This window comes from Chrysoperla carnea, chromosome 1 (genome assembly GCF_905475395.1).
Source record: "Chrysoperla carnea chromosome 1, inChrCarn1.1, whole genome shotgun sequence".
Lineage (NCBI taxonomy): Eukaryota > Metazoa > Arthropoda > Insecta > Neuroptera > Chrysopidae > Chrysoperla > Chrysoperla carnea.
Genome location: NC_058337.1, coordinates 87489795 through 87510985, shown reverse-complemented (window position 1 = coordinate 87510985; position 21191 = coordinate 87489795). Strand labels below are relative to the sequence as shown.

The window sequence follows — 21191 nt, the reverse complement described above, 5'->3', positions numbered from 1 at the left end:
TAATTACATTTTTATAATAAAATAATATTAATATTTTTTAAATATACATTATATTTTTACAACAATGCTTCTGTACCTAAATACATGACATAATGTTGCCTATCATGATTTTGTCGTTTTTATGTTATGACGAAAACAAACCGTGATAGGCAGCATTGTATTTAGGAAGATACCTAACGGAAACTTATCTCATATATAAATTAAATTCTCTTATTCAATTAAGTTTTTTTTTGGCAAAAATTACGATTTTTGCCTACAATATAAGTATATAATGCACTTGATTATTTGTATTTTTCCAGCAGTAAAAAAAAGCTAAACATGGTATTAAAAAATTGGCAAAAATATACAATAAAAAAATTCATTTAATATAAAATCGTCACAAATCTGACAAAAACATTTTTATAAGAATAAATTAAAATAAAATTGGTATATTTATATACATTTATTAATAGAAGCTTCAAACCGATCAATAGCCAATTATCGTTAATAACATCCCTATACCATAAATGTGAAAGTAAGTTGATTTGTTTGTTCGTTACGCTTTCACGCAAAAACTACTGAATGGATTTTAATAATTTTCAATAATATAGCTCTTTCATCAGAATAACACATAAGCTATAGTTTATAAAATTTTAGCATTAGCTATAACGTGGTGGTCTTTACTTCTAAAAATGAAAATTGTCCAGGTAAGCGGGCGAGTATCATGCTAATTATACATTTATTTTAAAATCATAAACTGTATATTTTTAGAAAAAAGCATGACATGTGTTGATGCTCTTAAAAGAACATATTATCTTAAAGTACACGCCTTCTTACAGAAAATTCAGGCTCTGCGTGAAAAAGCATTAATGTATTTTCAACAATGCTGCAACAGATTCTGTGTAGAAAAGCTGACATCATTTTTTTTATATGCATCATGGTTGTAACATTCCCAAAAAATTTGATAAACAGGATTTACTGCACTTTTACTGCGATTCCTTTGTAAAAACAAAATTTTCAATCGGGTTGAAGCTCTGAAAACTACTACTACTCACAACACACAAACACTTAAATTTCCTAATTTACGTTGAATGATTTTCGATTTATTTTTTTATACATTTGGCAATGAATTTCGATAAACAGGCAAACAACATTACTTATTTGCACACCCTAAAACATCTTGAGTTGCAGCTACCACTTCTCTCCAGGACAATTGAATATCTTCTTGCTCTGTATATCGAGAGCAAACAGCCATACGTAAAAAGTATACATCACCAATTTTTGAGGGTACTAAATGAATAATACCACGTTCATTAATTTTTTTCAATAATTTCTCATTAATTTCGTTACTCTGTTTGAGACGGAAACAAACTAAGCCCATAAGAACATCACCAACAATTTCGAACCGATCATCTGCTTTCACTAATGCCTCAAAATCATGAGCTAATGCAATATGTTTACGAATATGTGCTTGTAAATTTTCTACACCAAATAAACGTAAGGTGAACCACAATTTTAGTGATCGGAAACGACGACCAAGAGGTATTTGCCAATGGCGATAATCCGGTGCTGAACCTTGTTGGTCATGTTTTAAATATAGTGGATCTACATTGAATGCATCAACTACCCAACCAGGTTCTTTCAACCACATTGCTGAGCAATCAAAATTAACCAACATCCATTTGTGAGGATTAAAATTGAAGGAATCAGCTAAATGAACACCTTTCATTAAGTAACGATTTTCGGGACAAATAAATGCTGAACCTGCGTAAGCGGCATCAACGTGTAACCATATTTTTTCTTTTTGACAAATTTCACCAATTTTGTCGATTGGATCGAATGCACATGTTGAAGTTGTACCAAGAGTACCCACAACCTAAAATTTTCATTTATATTATTCTCTAAATCTAGAATATAAATTATGAAAGCTTAGAAATTAAATATTAGGCAGAGCTTCATAAGTTACGCAAGGACGATTATCACAAAAGGAATTTGAAATAGAATAAGCAAATAAAAAAAAATTATTCTCGAAGAAAAACTCAAAGGAAAACCAAGAATATCAATCGTAAAAAAATTTGATTGGTATAGAAAATTAAAAGGAATGTTTAATTTCTGGTTCCGATATAACATTCAAAAATTAACTTACATAAAACGGTATGAGACCATTCTTTTTGTCTTCGGCAATGATTTCTTGTAGCTTTTCAGGGCACATTTTGAAATGTTCATCTGTTGGGATAGATCTTAGTGTAACACCACCTAAAAGACCAGCTCGTTCAACCGAAGAATGTGATTGTTCTGTAATAAAGAATATAAAGGTTTTAATTTGTAACTATTTAAAATAAGATTAATTTTAGAATCTGCGTATTTTGCAAATTTCGACCTAGTAAATATGCTTGTAGTAAAAATTCTTGCTGATGATTGTTATATTTTAGATATAGCAGTCTGTTACGTTTGCGGACTGCACCAAATTAGCAACGAGTAACATACATAATAAGAGTAATTACGATTAGCTAATTCATACTGTTGATGGCACTTGGTAGTTGAAATACGTAATTATAAAATACAAAAAACTGATCTAAGAAATTGGGGCAAAAATCGAAATTTATTTCGAAACATCCTTTATTATCTTCGATAATAGTATACTATACTTATCATAATAATAATTACTTTGTAAACGAAATGTATATGTCGCAGCCAACTAGCTTAGTATAACTAGCAGCCTTCAACTAGAAGCTTGAATTATATTCAGCCGTAGCATCGAATACAACATTTAACGAACTAGATGGCTGATGTTTTAGAGTTAGACTGTTCGTACAATGGATGACTATTTGACAAGATGAAATATCTGACATACTATTAATTATTATGTTAGTATACTATTAATTTTATGTGATGAAAATATCTGATCTATAATATTGAAGTAAGTTTCGAAATTTTCAAGCATTCATATGTACCTAGAGCCCTTTATCCTTATAATATACTTTTTTTTAATTTTTGGTCTACGAAATTGTTAAGAAAGGCTAATGTATTTTTATTTGCTAAAAATACTAAAAAATAATAGTTAATATTATAGAATAGACAAACTTACAGGATGTTATTATTCATTGAAATTGATTAAATACACTTTCTTAACACTATTTGTGCAATTACTTAAACAAGGCCAAAAGTGAATTTCTTTAATTCTATTAAAATAATTAATTTAAATAAAACATTATTGTTACTTACTTGACGCATATGCAACAAGTTTTGCTGTAATATCATTATCAGTCATTTGTGGATTTGCTTCTTTACATCGATTAATTGCGCGTGCTTTAGCACCAAGCAACGCGACTAAAGTTGCTTCACTTGCAGTGCCTTGAATAACACCACCACCTTTTCCACCAGAACAGGCTAAAAATTCCTCGGGTAAATCTAACATTTTTCCTAACCAATCTAAAGTTACTACTTCTAATTCAGTGCATGCTGGGCTTGCAATCTATAAACAAAAATTTACAAATAAACAAAATTTTAATCATAATTTGTTGTTAAGTGCTACTTACCCATGTAAATCCAATACACCCAATTGCTGCACTAAGCATATCAGCAACAATTGCTGGATAAGAATTTGCTGTGGGGAAATATGCATGGAAACGTGGAGAATGCCAGTGTGTTACCTAAAATGATAATCTACGTTTAAAAATCTCAAGTTGTTAAAATATTATATCTTCAGTCCTATGCGGAAATCTGAAGAATGTAATGTAAGAAGATATTACAGGATTGCCTGATCAGTAAAACTAAGAAACTTTCTCCAAATATATTGATTGAGGCAAAAACTTCAGAAGAATTCTTCCTATTCTTCCAAGTTTCTTCTCATTCGATACAAAGAGTCTTGGGGTATTCAAACTGAAAGGTACGAAAATCAATTTTATCAAATATTTTGTTTCCTATTTGCCCAACGTTTTTGGAACTACATGTTAAGTGTAAATATAAGGACTTCTAAATACCGGGAATAGGTAAAACTAAAAAAAAAATTATGGAATACAATATTTGTATTGTCTTCATTGCAAAAAATAAAAGGCTCTTTTTGAGCCTATCAAGTTCGATTTATGTATAAAGATTCAACTTACACCTGGCATAATAACACGTTCAATATCGGCCATAACATCTTGCCATTGATCTGGTTCTTGTGGAGCTTCATTAGGGATCAATGGTCGCAAATATCCTGGTTCGACAGTTGGTAATACACGTCTAGAAAGCAAAATATTATCTAAATATTATCTTAAAAGACACATAGATATTAAAATATATCCTTAAGTGTCAATATTCTTAGCTTTTGACCCAAGGGAGGCAGAATAGAAATTTTTAGTTGGGGGGAAGGCAAATAAGATATTTTTGCCTAAAAATATATTTAATTAAGTATTTTGGCATAAACACATACTCGCCAACCAAATCAATGATAAATCTTGGTTCAGGGAGGGAAGGCAACTGCTCCTAACTGTATGCCCACTTCACCTCAGTATGCCCATGAATCGATATAAAGTGAAAACATTCATCTAAGGAAATAATACCTTTATCTTTTTGGGGTATCAATTTTAGTTACTCTCATGGTTATACACTCTGTATATTATATAGTCGCATAATCTGTAACTTAAAATCGCGACCTTTAAATTGTTGGCAAATATAGGTAATAATATTATAATATTACAGAATATATCTTTGACTTTATGAAACAAAAAACTTTCTCTTAACAATATAACACCAAGTTACTAGGACATTGTTGGTCAGGGTTAACCATTCTAAATGATTCTAAACATATATTATGAATTAACCTATTTAAGTCGTTAATGAGTTTTTAATTTTAACGTTTCGTGAAAGGTATACCTATCTAGACTTCGTCTAAATATTAGCCAATAAACATATGTTTAAAATCTACTAATATTTTGTAAACTCGAGTATGGTTATTGCTAAGAAATTGTTAGACGGTATAAGATCGATTTTCACCCATCTGGTAACCATATGAGACATATTTTTTATGAATTTTTATTAGGCAAGCCTATACCATTATTTTCGTAATTAAATTATCTTTTTTGTGATACCCATCGATTAGTTTACAGATCGGTGTAGATCTGTTAACTAATCGAAATCAATATTATATGAAACTATGAGGAGTGTTTAAAAATCAACAAAATCTAATAAAAAATATGTCTCATCTGTTTATCAGATAGGTGAAATTGAGCTGATACCGTCTCTAAGACCATATAATCATCAAAGTAAATGCCAAGAAAATGTTTTAAAAACAATGTATCTAAACATTTTTTACAAAATGTACCTTACTGGACCCAACAAAATTATTTTGCAATTGAATATTTATTGAGAATTTTCGAAAAAAACTTAGCTTTTTTATTTTAACAAAATTTGAAAGTATTTTGTAAAAGAGCTAAGGTGTATTAATAAAAATTGGGCATTCAAAATATTCATCTTTCGCATATTCCCATTTGAGTAATACTTTGGCAATCAAAGGCTATACAAGTGCTGCAGTCGTATAAGCTGATAGACATTACCCTGCTTAAATAAAAGAGCATTGAACTACCTGCAATTGTTATACAAATTAAAACAGTCTACATTTGCGATGAATAAATTTTCCATCGTTCTTTAGTGGGAACTAGTCCTTATTATCTTTTTCTCATTTTCTGTACTTTTTAAGTTTATAAAATTCAGGATGTGTATTAGTTGGTCAACCGAAATGGCAATACAAATAAATGGCTAATTCGTGGAAAACTCAATATTAAACAATTCAAAAATAAAATTTTTTTTCGTACCTGTCTCGAATGTTTTCCAAATATTTTGCAATATAATCGACCATTTCCTTGGCGAATTCTTTGAATTGTTCAACTTCCATTTTTTATGTCTTATGTAAATCCTGCAACAAAAGTTAATATTTAACATTTTTCAATTAAATATAGTGTATACATATTTTTTTAAACAAACATAAAAAAAGAAATCCCCTTGAGGAAAATTTATACTAAAAGTAAACAATAAAATACATATTACAATTGTAATATTGATTTCAGTTATTAAAAAGATTTTATCCCCTCTTTGGTATAGTAAATAAAGGAAAATATCGAACAATTACCACAAAAAACTAATTGAAATAAAATTAATTAGAAACATTTTTATAAAATATTTTTTCAAATATTACAGAGTTCTCTTTATATAAAATAAAATATTTTTCTAAAAGGTGTTATAATAGTAAGGAACTTTATAATATTAATGAATATAATGCAAATTAAAATGAGAGTTAAACTAAATTTTTTCGAAACACTAACAAACAGGCCTGGATTTACATATTGGGCCACTTGAGTCATGGCCCTAGGCCTCAAATTTTGGAGGCGGCAAATTGATAGAAAGGTCAAAATATTTTTGTGAATTGAATCTTAGACATGACGAAAAATGTTGAAAAAGTTTATGCTTTTGAATTTCACAAATATATTTCCTACCAAACGTATAATTTTCAAATCCTGATTCATACGCTTTCTCAAATAACATCGAATTCTTAAGCATATAGGATCGATAAAAAGATTTGCGTGGAATTTTTCTCCTCAGTTGAAATTGTAGGTATTTGTATTTTATTGTATCAGAATTAGCTGAAGAAACTTAGGGCAACATTTTTGGCCATTGCCCAAAGAACCCTTACATTTAATAAGAATACAGATATTCAATGAATCCAAGTTATATTTATCCAAGTCTGAGCAATAGAGGAATACTCGACGGTCAATCGCGACTATATCATTGTCCAACGCCTCCACTATAAAGAAAGTCTATTGACATCAAAATTTATAAAGATTATTTGACAATTCGATGCCTTCCCTTATAAGAGTTATTCTTTAACTACGTAGCAGCAAAATTGACCATGTATAAGTCGATTGGAAAAAGTTGGCTTCCTTAAATTTTTTATTAAAAACAATTTACAGAAGGCAATACAAAACTATTACCTTTCAGTAGCTTATATATAAATCTAAAAATATAGATTTTGTAAGCAAAATTAAATTTAAGTCAAGACAAAGAAGAATCTTATTGAAAAGTATATTTAATTGACCTACGGATTCAAGACAATGACCATACACAATAAAATTATTTTCTATTATTATACAATAAAATTAAAAATAGATAATAATTAGACAAAATAATTAGAATTCATTTGACTTATTAATGAAAATAAAATGACCTTGTAAAAATGTTATTATTTGGTAATAATAACTGTTCCAAATTATTTCATAATATTATGAATATTGTGAATTTAAAACAAAAATTAAATGCATGACCATTCAACTTTCTAGTACTTCACTTATAAGAATATTATAATACCCTTCGTTCTTATTTTACAATATCACCTGGGAATTCTTTTTATTTATATAGGTATTTTATACATAATAAGAAGTATTCCTTGAATATTCCTGCAGATGTAATAGCTTTGATATCTAATATTCAGATATCATTTTTTTCTAAAGCATCCAAATAAAAAACTTAATGTAAACTTCAAACTAAATATGGATTAATATGTAAGGAAAACGCGAAGTTTCCTAGAAATATAATTATTTATACTGTTTGAGCTTTTCTTGAAGCTTCTTCTAAAGTTGGTAATTTTCTTATCATTAATTTGGAAAAATAATATCTATTATTATTTAAAGATATGACTATATTACCAAGAAAATTAGAACATCTAAAATTACAGTTTTCCTACAATAACTTTTAAATGGGTAAGTGAATCATTTTAAAATTCTTACCATAGATTTAGCATTACATTAACTAAAGAGCATCTTACTAAATTTTCATTCATTTTGTAGCATTTTCATATGTCTCCCAAAAATGGGAATACCGTGCTTTTAGTCCAGGAAGGAGGGCAAATTAAAAATTTTTTCCAAAACATTTCAAAAATTGAAAAATATTTTGGCATAAAGATATAATTGCCCAACTAAATCAGTGGTAAATCCAGGTCCAAAGGACGATAGCGACCCTAACTTGCTTGCCTTTCAATATACACATGCTCCCAAACATTCTTAAGCACAATGTATTCATTATTTAACTCATAATTCTAAAAAACGTCGAATATACATGTTTAAAATGTGCGTTAGCTTGGTGCCTCATGTGACGGGACTGGAGCTTTAATAGTTTTTTTTTAGGTAATTCCGTAAAAATTTACTCTTATCTACTTTTCGAACTTTTCTTCGAACTAACAGTAGGTGAAACTATTTTTCTTCGAAATTAAAAACCACAATCTCAAATATAAGCTAATACGCTCTTGGGTATTGTTTTGAATAAAGTTTGTTGTAAATTTTTTTATTCAGATCCTATTCAACTGCTATGACTATTGACAGTTCCTAGTACTATTTAAACTCATTTTTATGTTGACTAATAAATAGTATAGGAAATATTTTATACCCTTGAGACTAGACTAGAGTAAGTAATTTTAAAATTGTAACAGATTTAATAGCAATCGCGGTCAAGGAACAAGGGCAAACATAAATATTCAATTACATTAAAATAAATGCACACTAAATTGTATTAAACCTTTAAATTTTTTTAAGTAAAACCTTAAAAACTAGGACACTTTAATAGTTAGACTCACAGTAATTTTCTTGTGACCGAGTACCTATTCTTTGATACCGTTTAAAATATATACCTTTAAATCATTTCCTGGCTTACCTATGGAATGTGCAAATCAAGGTGGATTAATTAAATCGTCGTAAGGTGAATTACATTAAATCGTCGTTGATAAATAAATAATTTAATGACTGCTTAATTATTCTTTTATCCTTTATTTCTGACAAAAATCCCGATAAGAAGAACATGCAGCATTCATGTATAAATGGTAAAAGATTGGAAAAGATTTATCTATTATATTAGTATCGTATTCTTGGATAACAGTCTCAAATATTTTCTTGTAAATGCATTAATTAATCATCCTTTTCACAGAAAAATTATCTCTTGTTTTTCTCAAAAATATACAGAGTGATTTTTAAGTTGACAGATGCTTTAAACTGGAATAATAGCATTTATCGATAAAAATGCTTCAAGTGAAAAATGTTGGGGATGTAGGTAAAGTTGACCTACATTTTTAAGCTCAATGAAAAGCTCAATCTACTCCATAACTGGTAATCGATAGATGAACACTTGAAATTAAAAAGTTGTTATTGAAGTTGTTAAAAAAGTAACATTTTTTAATCAAATTTTTCCGCAAACCGTACAGTTTAGGCAAAAGTGAACTGAAAAGTTTTACCCAAAATTGTTTTTTCGTATCAAAATTGTTATTTCGTATAATTGTTTCTGCAAAATCGGTCACTCTCCGAATAAAATTTCACAATAAATCCAATAAAAGTGGTTTCTATAAAGGTTTTTCTATAAAGGCCATTTTTGTTCAAATTGAATGAACAAACGCACAAAAAGTTAGATTTTTGCTACCAATTACTGTCTAAACTATTCAGTTTACAGAAAAATGTTTCAAACAAAAAATTTTGTTTGCGTATTCATAAAGAACAACTTTCTAATTTGAAGCGTTCATCTAATATTTGTCAGTTATGAATCAGAGTGAGGTTTTAATTAAACCTTAAAACTTAGATCGAAGTTAATGCCAGTATAAGATGTGTGCCTTTGAAACTAACATTTTTCGCTTAAAGCAATTTCCTCGATTAAATTTATTTATCGAGTTTCAAGCATATTTCAACTGAATGAGAACGAAAACTGGGTTCTATATGTTCAAAACCTTTAATTAACTTCACATTTTAGTAATTATTATTAAGTCAGTTTTTGATTTGGATTCAATAATTTGTTTTAGGTTCTAAAAAGCGAAAATTTTTTAAAAATTGGAATTTCTCGGTTAATATTCGAAAGCGAAGCTGTAGAAAATAAATTTTACTATACTTGATACTCGATTATTGATTATATTTTCTGTAAATCCAATATTAACAAAAATAAATACCATTTTAATGTCCTACAACATAAATTTTAAAATTTCTCAACGAAAGTTTTCGCTTATACAAAATAAAATTGTTATATATTAAACAATAATTTCTCAATAAATTATTTAATTATCAGAAATTTATTGGTCTGTGTTCTAAGGGTAATATCCATCACGGTTTGTTAAAAATTGACTTAAAAGTATGTTCACAACACAGATAGCTTAGATGTAAATATACAATATTAGATCCTTCTCCCAATGGAATTCAGTCTTTAGCGAGGCCATATTTTTACCGTTCACAATTTTATCATAGCATGTAACATTGAATAAATAAATCATAAAATATATAGGTCATTAAAATTGAATGTTAAAATTCTAGAAGGTTAATTTATAAAAATGGTACACATCAAGTGTTTAGAATGAAGATTTACGCAAAAAAAAAAATTAAATTTTCATAAAAGTATATAATTATTATCTAATTTTATTATAATTAATAATTGTCCTTGAAAACTTTCATCCAAAGCGTTCTTTTAAATATTCATAAAAATAATATTTAAATAATGTTTTCAATCAAAATAAATTAAAAAATTTTATTAAACAAGCTAACCTCGATAAACAAACTTATGCCATTTTGAATCTAATACTGTTTTGGATAAAAAAAACTATTTTTTAATTTAGTCAAAAAAAAAGTAAAATAGCAAAATCAATTATTAGTCGAGTCTCGTTGGATTCGAAATGATGTCTACAAAAATGTACCAGAAGCATTTCTAAAGCTATAAACAATTAAAGATGAAAAAAAGGAATTTCATTTTTCGCCAATATTTCCTAAAATATTAATATTTAAAAAAAAGATTCATTGGTAAAAAGGAGGAAATTTCCAATAAAAAAATCCCACTTCCAGAAGTCTATCAGATGAAACTAACTAAAAGTTTAGAAAATGCACTTAATTCTTATTTTACGCGATGGATATATTCCCATTAAAAATCGCATACAAAAAGATACGATATCCAAATACATATAGGATAATCGACTTTTAATTCAAGTGAAAACAAACAATTGACAGAGTTAATTATTGAAATACCATGTAAAGAAAGTGTTGATTACTCTATCACATTACACATACATACATGTCACACATATATAACTGATATTCCCATATAATACATACTATACGATTTGCGCTCTCACGGGTAAACAGTGATGTTTACAAAAAAATGTTTCAAACAAAAGTTGTTTATTTTTTGATAAGGGACATTTTTTATATTTAAACTTTTATTTTATTTCTAATAGTTTACAAGATGGGTCCTACGGACCCAAGATCCAATTAACCTATGTTGCTCACTTACGAACTCGACCTCACTTTTTACGCCCTGAGCACACTATAAAAATTTCAGCTTGATATCTCTTTTCGTTTTTGAGTTATCGTGATGACAGACGGACAGGCGACAGACAGACGACAGACAGACAGACAGACAACCAGAAATAGACTAATTAGGTGACCACCTATACCAAAATTTTGTTCATAGCGTCAATAATTTTAAGTGTTACAAACTTGGAGCTAAACTTAGTATACCTTTGTATATTTCATATACATATATGGTATAAAAATGGATAAAATAATGAAATATAAGCTGTGTAACACCCCGTATAAAAGATAAAATTATGAGTGAAAATTTTGCAAGAGTAAATTTAAAAAGAAAAGAAATAAAAAACAGATATATGGTTCTAAGATATCAACGTAGATTTCAAGACTTATATTTCTTGATGTTTTCTTTTTATTAAATTGAACCAATTAGATACGTATTCAACTGTTACATTCGACATGAATTCTCACTTAACAATCCCATTTAAAAAGAGATATATATATTTATTGATATAATTTTCTTTTTTTTTTCAACAGTATCGTTTCAAACTTTTCACGAGTTAAAGAATTCGAATATATACACCCTACTAGAGTGATACCCACTCGCTTCGCTGTGTTTAAAATTAAAGATAAGTAAAAATTGCTCCTGCTTATCCCCTTTCTATAACACTCGAAATAATGGTAAGGATTGTTTTACACAGGTAAAATATATGTATGGTTTTCTATTCTTTTAAAATGTATAATAATCGTAATTATTCACTGAGTATATAAGGAAAGATGGCCGTGAAATATTTTATATTGACTATTTTTACAGAAATTTGTAATTTATGGTAATGTCAAATGACTACTTTTACAGAAATCTGTAATTTATGGTAATGTATATGTTTATAAATTATACCTCATGTGTTATTATAAGTATGAGCTACATTGCTGTACAGTTTCATTAAAAACCATTCGCTAGTTTTAACGTGAAAGCGTACCAAACAAACAAACAAACAAAAATGCTTACTTTCGCATTCATAATATATAGAGATAGAGATTTATATTTTATTTACGACCCTCATCGATAAAATTTTATTTTATTTAAAAAATTTCTTTTAATGTATTTCTACATCAACTGCATCATAACAATTGACAGTTTAGTTAGTAAAAGTTTTTAGAAAGTAAAAGGGACTACTAAACTTTAATTTCATAACTCTTTAATGACACGGGATAAAAATTATTAACAAATTAGTAATTATACGTTGTTTTAGTTAGATTTTTTTTATAAAATTATTAATAGGTATTATCAATCCTTACAGGTATTCTTAATTATTCCTTCAGTTAAAATTAGGAAATTTTCAAGCAAATTTCAACCAAGATTTTATAGAATATTCTCTCAATTTTCTATAGAGCATTGAAATTTGATATATAGAGACACTATGTTTTATGTTTAAAACAATTAGCAAACATTCCAGTACGAAGCTTGTGACTCCATTGCAAATTTTTTGTAAAATTGCGAAATTTCAGGTTTAAAAAAGATTTCATAAAGAATTAAAAATCGGTTCAAGTTATCTTTTTAAAAGATTAATCAACTTTTAAAATACTTTTGATATTAGAATTACTTCACTATAGATGTTTGTCAATAATAATATCGGAAATTAATGCAATTATATAAGATTAACAAATACCTATCCTTATTATAAATAGTAAATTTTTTTGGATTTTTTTTGGAAGAGCGATTTCAAATAAATGACAATACCTACTTAGCGAATTCTTATTTGTGTTATTTACTACGAGCAGATCCCTTATTGTTATTAAGATTTTATAATTAACGAAGCATCTAAATATCGAAGTTTTTTATGTACTGACAGATAAAATTTTTCCCAACGCTTCCACCAAAATTACTTTATATAACATATCATTTAGCTCCATTGAAGCAATTTGTGCTACATTTATGGCGCGAATCATAGTATCCTTACTCTTTTAATACCGATCGTATGGAAAATTGTGAAAAAGCCGTAGATAATTTTTATTCAATTTTTTTTTTTTTTTTTTAGAAATTTGCAGGCTTATTAAAATTTAATTGCAAAGTAATTGTAAATGACTATTTTTTGCTGATATATTATTATATAACGTACATCATTCTTTTTGTCTTCTATTTTCAAGGAGTGGTTTTCAATACAGCTACTAGCACGAATTACAATTGCAATTTCTGTATCTAATTATTTTAACTTATTTACATATTAAAAATAATGCAGATCAGAACGGAAAAATCAGAATCCATTTATAAACGATATTCACACGGAATTAAATTCCCTGACTCAATATAACCATATAATATTCAACTTTTTTGGTCAAATAGGGGATAGATGAATGAATTTTCGGTTCCACTTTTCATCACAAAAAGGAATTTTAAAAAATAACACTTTTACTATGAAGTATTTCCCTATCTTTTTCATTAGTAAAAAAATGTCGATTTTATAGAGCCTAATCATATTTTGGCTCCAGAATATGTTCGTAAAATTTCAGCTTATTATTTCTTTTTGTTTTTATAGAAATAGAAAACATATACTGCCTCTTTCATTGTTTTTTTTACTATCCGGATTTTGTTTATAAGGCAAAATTCGTTTTTTGATTTTTTACAGCATTTTAAAATTTAAACCATTAAATATTAAATGATATAGATACACAATTTCCTTAAAAAAATTTAAAGAAATTTTAGTTTTCTAAATAATCCTTGTATAAAATTATCCAAAAAAAAATATAAATACTATAAACGAATTTGACATTCATAGTAATTAAATACTTAAGATAAGATAAAATTATGATTTAATAATTAATTAATCTTAAAGTTACAAAAAAAAAACTTGCAAATATTTAAAATAAATCTAATTTTAAAACAATTACTCACAAATTAAAAATTAAATTAATATTCAATTTAAACTTTAAACACTTTGATTTATATAAAAATAAAGTTTTTAATTAATATATATTATTAAATTTTAAATAAACACACCTGTGCAAGTTTAATTAACTATATTTGTTTAACAACAAAGTATAAATAAATTAATTTGTTTCTTTAATAATAAAAACTAATCATTTAAATATTAAAATTGAAAAGTAGGAGTTAGTTAGTTATGTGTTATTAAATAATACCTACTAATTCAAGTATGACACGATCAGTACTCAGTGAAAGAGCTTTATCAAATTTATCTCTATTATAAATAAATGTAGCCTGTTGATTTAATATTTTATCTCTATCTTGACTATTATATACGTATTATATGTTGTATTTATATAGTTAAAACATCAAACATTATAAAATATCACTGTGAATTGTTCAAAGACTATAATGCAAGTGACATGGACTGTGATTGCGGGCTTTATATAAAAGCTCTTTTAAGCGTATATAATACATATATAAATATATAACGTATTTTATATATCAAGTATATTATATAGAATAATATACATGTACGTAACTAGCGTACAGAGTTATTGAAAAATACCATTTTTACAAGCTTTTATTTAGTTTTGTCCCTTTGTCTGCCTGTAATCAAATCTTGCAAGTCAAATTTAATCCACTTCCCGGTCTCCGATCGAGCTGAAATTTTGCATGCACATTTAGTTTGGATAACAATGCAAAGTAAGATTGTGGCGTCCTGATTTTCCCATCGCTTCCACCATATTTGATATATATACAAGTTTTTTAGTCTTTTTTTAAATTTTAATATAAAATATTTTAATATAATAAAAAAATTTTAATATAAAATACTTTTTAAGGGACAAGCTTCTATTGTACTAAAAAGTAGAAAATAATTTTATCTATAAGTCACTCATACCCGGCATGTGAAGTAGACGAGGCGTTCTGATTCATTTTTTGTATTTTTAACTAAGCGAATCAAACTTTTACAAACAGTCGGGTATAAGTGACTCATAGATAAAATTATTTTCTACTTTAAGTACAATAAAAGCTTTTTTACTGAAATTTTTTATTAAAGACTAAAAAACTGTATATATATCAAATATGGTGGAAGCGATAGGAAAATCAGGATGCCACCTTACTATGTATTGTCATCCAAACTAACTAGATTAATCTGTAAGCTAGGTTTTTATTAAGAGTTAAGTCAGTAATTATTCGCCCTTTGTCTAAAACTCTAACACTTAGATAAAAGGTCCCATTGGTCCAGTGTAAAGTATAGAATAAAATCTTACGAACTACCTACGATAATTTCGTTAGCGTTACAATCTTCTTTTTTTTGTCTTTTATTAAAATACTTTTTCCGCCTTTTTTTGTATAAAATCGATTTTTTAACACTTTTCCAATTTTTTCAAATAACTTAATATTCACTCCAATTTTTTCCAAAGTATTTTTTCTTAAAACCTTCTGTTTTTCTCCTAATTATCCCGTTGAAAAACCAGACCGGGCTGTACTAGCATATTATTTTGTAAAAAATGCGTACGAATTCCAATAATTGATCTAAGAATCACCCAGTATTATATAAAATAAAAGTATATATAGGTATAATTAAATAGTATAAGTATAGTACATGATATAATAATAATACAACATTGATAAGAGAAAGAGAGAGAGTGGGGCTCAAACTCCGGACTGTTAGTACTATAACTACAATCGATCATAGCAGTCACCAATTCACATATAATAATAATATATAACACACCAATTTTCTCCTTTATGTTACACTGACATAAATATTATTGCACAAGTATCCATCCATTCAAGAGCACTCACTTACTCATTCAACTCCATTTACGACTCACTTCTTTTGAGTTAATTCTACCATCACCCATATTATATATACATGTACATATACAGAATGTTCCAGAATAGTTATTCTTCGATTTACGGAACAATTAAAATAGTGCTCAATTTTCGGTAATTTAATCTTATAATAATGATATATGCATTTATTTCAATGCTGGTATGGTATAGGGACAGTACAGTACTCAAAAAGTATCTGATAATCCCTATTATATAATAAATGTGAAAGTAAGGATATTTGTTTGTTTGTTTGTTATGCTTTCACGCAAAAACTACAGAATGGATTTGAATGAAACTGTAGAGCAATATAGCTCATTTTCGCATACATTAGAATAGATATATATATTTTTTTTAATTGAAAAAGTTAAGTTTAATCTAACATTTTACTGCTCCATTTATGATCATCATTTTTAACCATAAATAAATGGAGAGACGGAGTGCACCTCCTTCATACATATACCATGTACTTGCCCATCAAAACTATTAATTAAATAAATTTTGGTTAGTACGGCGGGAATTGAGCCCGCTACCCTAGGAAAACCGCGTCCGAATAGGAAAAGATTTTACGAAGACCTATACCAAATTTTATTTCTGCCATCGAAATTTCTAAGAGGTACATGTTAAACTAAGTTTTTTATACTACTACTAAATGCAAGGTATAAAAATATAAATTTTTCTGCTAATCTTCGATAAAATACATAAAAATTCAAGCTACCGAATTCATTAGATCGATAATCATATAGGTTAATTTTCGTAGAAAACTTCAACATAGTTTACTCGTTTATTCGAATATGAGTATAACCTTTATTAAACATAAAAAGTTTAAATTCTATTGAAAGTAGGGATATGGTCGTTTTGACATCCTGTATACATATTATACTCACTAGAAACGGATGTAATCAGAAACAGGAGACAAGTTAACAGCATTCTATTTACAATTTAACTTTAAAAAAATAAAAAGCTTGATATTATAAAAAATAGATTTTTTCTTTCCGTATTTTATTGTATCTATGAAAAATTATTAAGCTATTCAAAAAATTTTAATCAAAGAAAAAAGAATACCCAGCAATTTTCTATTAAAAAATTTTTTTTAAAAATTTTTATTTAAGACTAAAAAACTTATGGCGAAATATGGTGGAAGCGATGGCAAGAAAAAAACAAATTTAAAACGCTTCACCATATTTTTAATTATAATTATTTGGAAAATATAGGCGTAGGTATGTAACACTTACACGATTTCTGGGGCTATTTGTTTGTACTTTAGAGCTTCTCCAGCAGTATTCTTTGGTTAAAATAATATTAAATTCGGTAACTAGGGTCGTTACTAGGCGGTTAGATGTTATTAAAGTGAAGGCTTTCCAAATTGAGGTAGATTGTTGAAACTCTATTTGTCTGTTAAGTTAATTTAGAGAAACCGCCTTTGGGAGTTATCAAATTTCCAACATCTTTACCCTCTTTTTATGTCAAAAACTATGTTTTTTTGGTAGTTTTTAAAATTTAGCGTACCTTTACAGCCCCACCAAAGTTGAGTTAGATGGCTATAAACTCTGAACATTGGGTTAATGAAGATTTTTTGAGTATCGACTCCCCGGTTCCTCTTACTGCCTTTTTTGTAAATTTTTCATGTGTTTAAAGACATCAAAAGGTAAAAATTCCATTTAAATAAAAAGCATTTAATCAGGTACGGATTTAAGGGTGTGGAGACCCTAGGGTATTAAATGTCGGGGGCCCCTAATTTTTTTTTTCAAACATGATAAATAATTATCATTTTTAGAATGTTTCAATTAGGTATTCAAACACAGTCCTGTCAACAAACATACGTGGATATCGTAAAATACAAGAAATACCCAATTAAATTATATTGATAGACAAATGGAATTTTGCGAGATTTTTCGTCATAAAATCATTAATAATTTCGGTAAAATCCAGCTCCTGAAGTAAATCACTTTTAATGCTAAGGACGGATAACTTTAACAATCTCTTGTGGAGGCCCCTCTTTTGTGGAGGCCCTGGAGCTTCAACCCCTGTTGCCTTGATGATATCTTCATTTTCAAATAAAATATTTGTACCCAACAAACAGACAGTATTTCTCATATTTTACACCCAATGACTTTTTACTACATATAATTTTTGATGATCCGTCACAGAATAATATAAATTGTTCGTAAATTTTAACAAGTTCTGGATAATTTATTATATTATTCAAGTAATCTATAGTCTATTTCTAATATAAATAGAAAGCTCGCAAGTATATGTATACCGATCGTTTTTAAAATGTTTACATATTCAACATATACGCCCCTACTCAATTTTTTCTAGTTTTATATTAAAATCACATACATCATCTTCTTGGATGTATATATTTAAAACAAGCACAAATTTTGGAAAGGGTCGTCGGGGTCTTGCCTCTCCAAAACATAGAAAACCGATTTATTTCTGAAGTAAAATAATATTTGACTAAAGTTTTTTTTATCGCTTCTGTTGACGTTCGTTATCGAGTCAAAAGATTGTGTGGAAGAATTTTTTGGATGGCATCAAAAACTACAACAACAAAAATTTAAAAAATCAAAAAAATCGACTTCGTTGAATAAAAACTGGTAAAAAGGCAAGTTCTCATGATTAGGTAGATTTGAGCCGGTTTAGGTTTTAATGGGTCCCAACTATTAAAGTCGCCATGTAACTACATTCGCCATGTTTTTATTTAACACAGTCAGCTTTTTGATTTTTTAAATTTATTTTTAGTATTTTACACTTTTTAGTTAGAATTTGCAATTCAATATCAATGATACCTCATTTAACATATGGTCGTAGCTATATTAAATTTTCATTACTGCCATATCTTGAGTGACCTTCTCAAGATTAAGACAAATCGATTGACATAAGATCAAAATCGCGTTTAGATTCTAGTGTGCCACAAAGACACACATATAAGAGACTGATAAATACATTATGACTCCTTTGCGTCGCGCAGTCGAGTAAAAATATGACGAATTAAAATATACATAAAGAAAGAGAGGAAATTAGCACATGGTGACGTCATAACTTGTAAGCACCACAGAGACTATACGTATTAAAAGATTATTTTGCAAGATACAGGTAAATAAAATACTTTAATTGCTTGTATATTTGTATTTGTCGATTGATTTTAATTTTTATTTCAAATTTTGTCATCTATTCTTTCACTTTTATAAAAAAAAAAAAAAAAAACAAAACAAAAAACAAAAACAAAAAATTAGGAAAAAGTCAAACCAAAAACTTTGCTTGCGATTACAATTTATTCCTAGTTTAAACCATTTCTCAACAAACTAGCAGTAATATAAGAACAAATATAATAAAAGACATTCGGTATACAAGATAGCAATGCTTTTAATGCTAGAGGTTTTCTACGTCAATGATTCTTTTCAACTTCATACTTAATTCATAAGTTAGTATTTTATTTTATTCAATCCTATTTTTTCTCTTCTACAGAGTGTTTGGGTTTATATAAATTATTCATTAGGTATTTTATTTAAAACTCTTACAAATTAAACTTCGTAGAAAACCTCGGTTATATACCATTTTATGAAACAAAATGATATTATATAACCGAAGATTTGGACAAGATTTGAATGTTTTGTAAGAGGTGTATGAAATCAAAGATGATTAACCATTTTTAATCTTTTAATTCTTTTTTATTGCTAACAATTCAAAAGGCTGATATTGATTTTAATAACGCATTAGTTCTCGGGTCTAAATTTCACGTTGAATGTTAATTTTTAAGTCTTCCAAGTCTTATGGATTATTCACATCGCATTAACTTGTAGGTAAGATAAACTCAAACGAAATAGTCAAAACAAAATTCATTAAAATTATTATCCGATTATTTCATTGAGAATTACAAAAAATTTGCTAAGAATTTCGTAAGGAAATGTACCTATTTGATTAGCATTGGCACCAAATTTATTAAATGACATTGTATTTAATAAAAACATAATAAGGCTCCGTAGCAACACAATAGCCATAAGTGTCACCAAAGGGAGGAAGAACAGGTAGGGGCAGCTGCCCCTTCTAGAGATTCACAAAAAGGATTCAAAGCACCCACTTGTTTTAAAAAAGTGAAATTTTACTGAATTCAAAATTTCAATTAAAATGTTTCAAACAAAAGTTGTTTACTTTTTTATATGAAACAATTTTACCTTTAAACTTTTGTTCTTCCTCTTGCAGTTTACAAGAAACAATGGACCCATGTTGCCAATTTACAAACTCAAACTCACTTTTTGGGTCCTGAGCACGATATAAAAAAATTCAGCTTGATATTTCTTTTCGTTTTTGAGTTATCGTGTTTTGAGTTATCGAGTTGAGTTATCATTTGAGTTATCGACAGACAAACGGAATTGAACTAATTAGGTTAATTAATGAACACCTATATCAAAATTTTCATACGATTACAGGGGGAAAAAATCCACGGTTCTCACCAGTATAAATCCGGATTTCAGTGTCCGTGACCCCCCTAAATTTAACTCTAGATCCACGATTGTTTTCGGATAAATTAATGGTAAATAGGTCTAATTTTAAAATAAAAATAAATTTTTGTGTTTTATCTACTATATTTTTACTTGTACCGTCTACAATTCATTCATTTCTCATTCTCCACAAAGCAACTTGCCCCTTTCTTTGCCATCGGCTAGCGACGCCCTTGACAATAGCTACCAGAAAAGATTTTAGTACCAAAAAACGATTTTTTTCAAAATTTTGCATATTTTCGTATGTACATAATAAGTTAAATAATTAAGAAACTCTTTTCAAAGACAATGGTAATTAAATAATTAAATTATTGAACCGTTATAAATGCAATTTTAATTTTTACATTGTTTTTATAAAATATTATTACAAAATTAATACTAAAGGCTTTTAATTAACAATAAATAAATATCCGATCAAATAACAAAAATAATAAGGAATAATTTAGTAGTTGACCTTGCGATTAAATTATTAATAAACCCATTCATTATTGAATAATATAATTTTAAAAACTCTCTTACCTTCAATTACAATTAGGTATTTATTTTGTAAAACAATTAACCAACAATATATCCTGGCAAAAAAGAATAAACGCAAACAAAATGCAAAACCAAAACACTTCACGATATTCTTTTAACTAAAAGTAAAAG

At 27.7% G+C, this 21191-nt stretch overlaps 1 protein-coding gene across 3 annotated transcripts; it reads right to left on the bottom strand.

The window, feature by feature from the left end:
- Window positions 1–932: 932 nt before the first annotated feature.
- On the bottom strand, window positions 933–21168 carry LOC123291048 (aromatic-L-amino-acid decarboxylase). 3 transcript variants are annotated; one of them, XM_044871484.1, is made up of 7 exons: window positions 21063–21168; window positions 5778–5878; window positions 4086–4206; window positions 3519–3632; window positions 3205–3454; window positions 2126–2274; window positions 933–1855 (listed from the first exon to the last, which is right to left on the bottom strand). In XM_044871484.1, exons 2-7 carry the CDS (start codon window positions 5855–5857, stop codon window positions 1133–1135), a joined length of 1437 nt encoding a protein of 478 aa, XP_044727419.1. In that variant the 5' UTR covers window positions 5858–5878; window positions 21063–21168; the 3' UTR covers window positions 933–1132. The 3 variants fall into 3 exon arrangements, with proteins under 3 accessions (XP_044727419.1, XP_044727421.1, XP_044727420.1); XM_044871486.1 differs by having other exon boundaries at window positions 5778–5872; window positions 21063–21155; XM_044871485.1 differs by lacking the exon at window positions 21063–21168 and adding an exon at window positions 14419–14515.
- Window positions 21169–21191: the final 23 nt, after the last annotated feature.

Excerpts from the sequence above, each read along its gene's own strand:
- LOC123291048 (XM_044871484.1), bottom strand. The coding sequence starts at position 5,857 with ATGGAAGTTGAACAATTCAAAGAATTCGCCAAGGAAATGGTCGATTAT. Across the intron at positions 4,207-5,777 it reads TTGGAAAACATTCGAGACAG|ACGTGTATTACCAACTGTCG; the intron begins GTACGAAAAAAA and ends TTTGCTTTCTAG. Across the intron at positions 3,455-3,518 it reads GGTGTATTGGATTTACATGG|ATTGCAAGCCCAGCATGCAC; the intron begins GTAAGTAGCACT and ends TTTTGTTTATAG.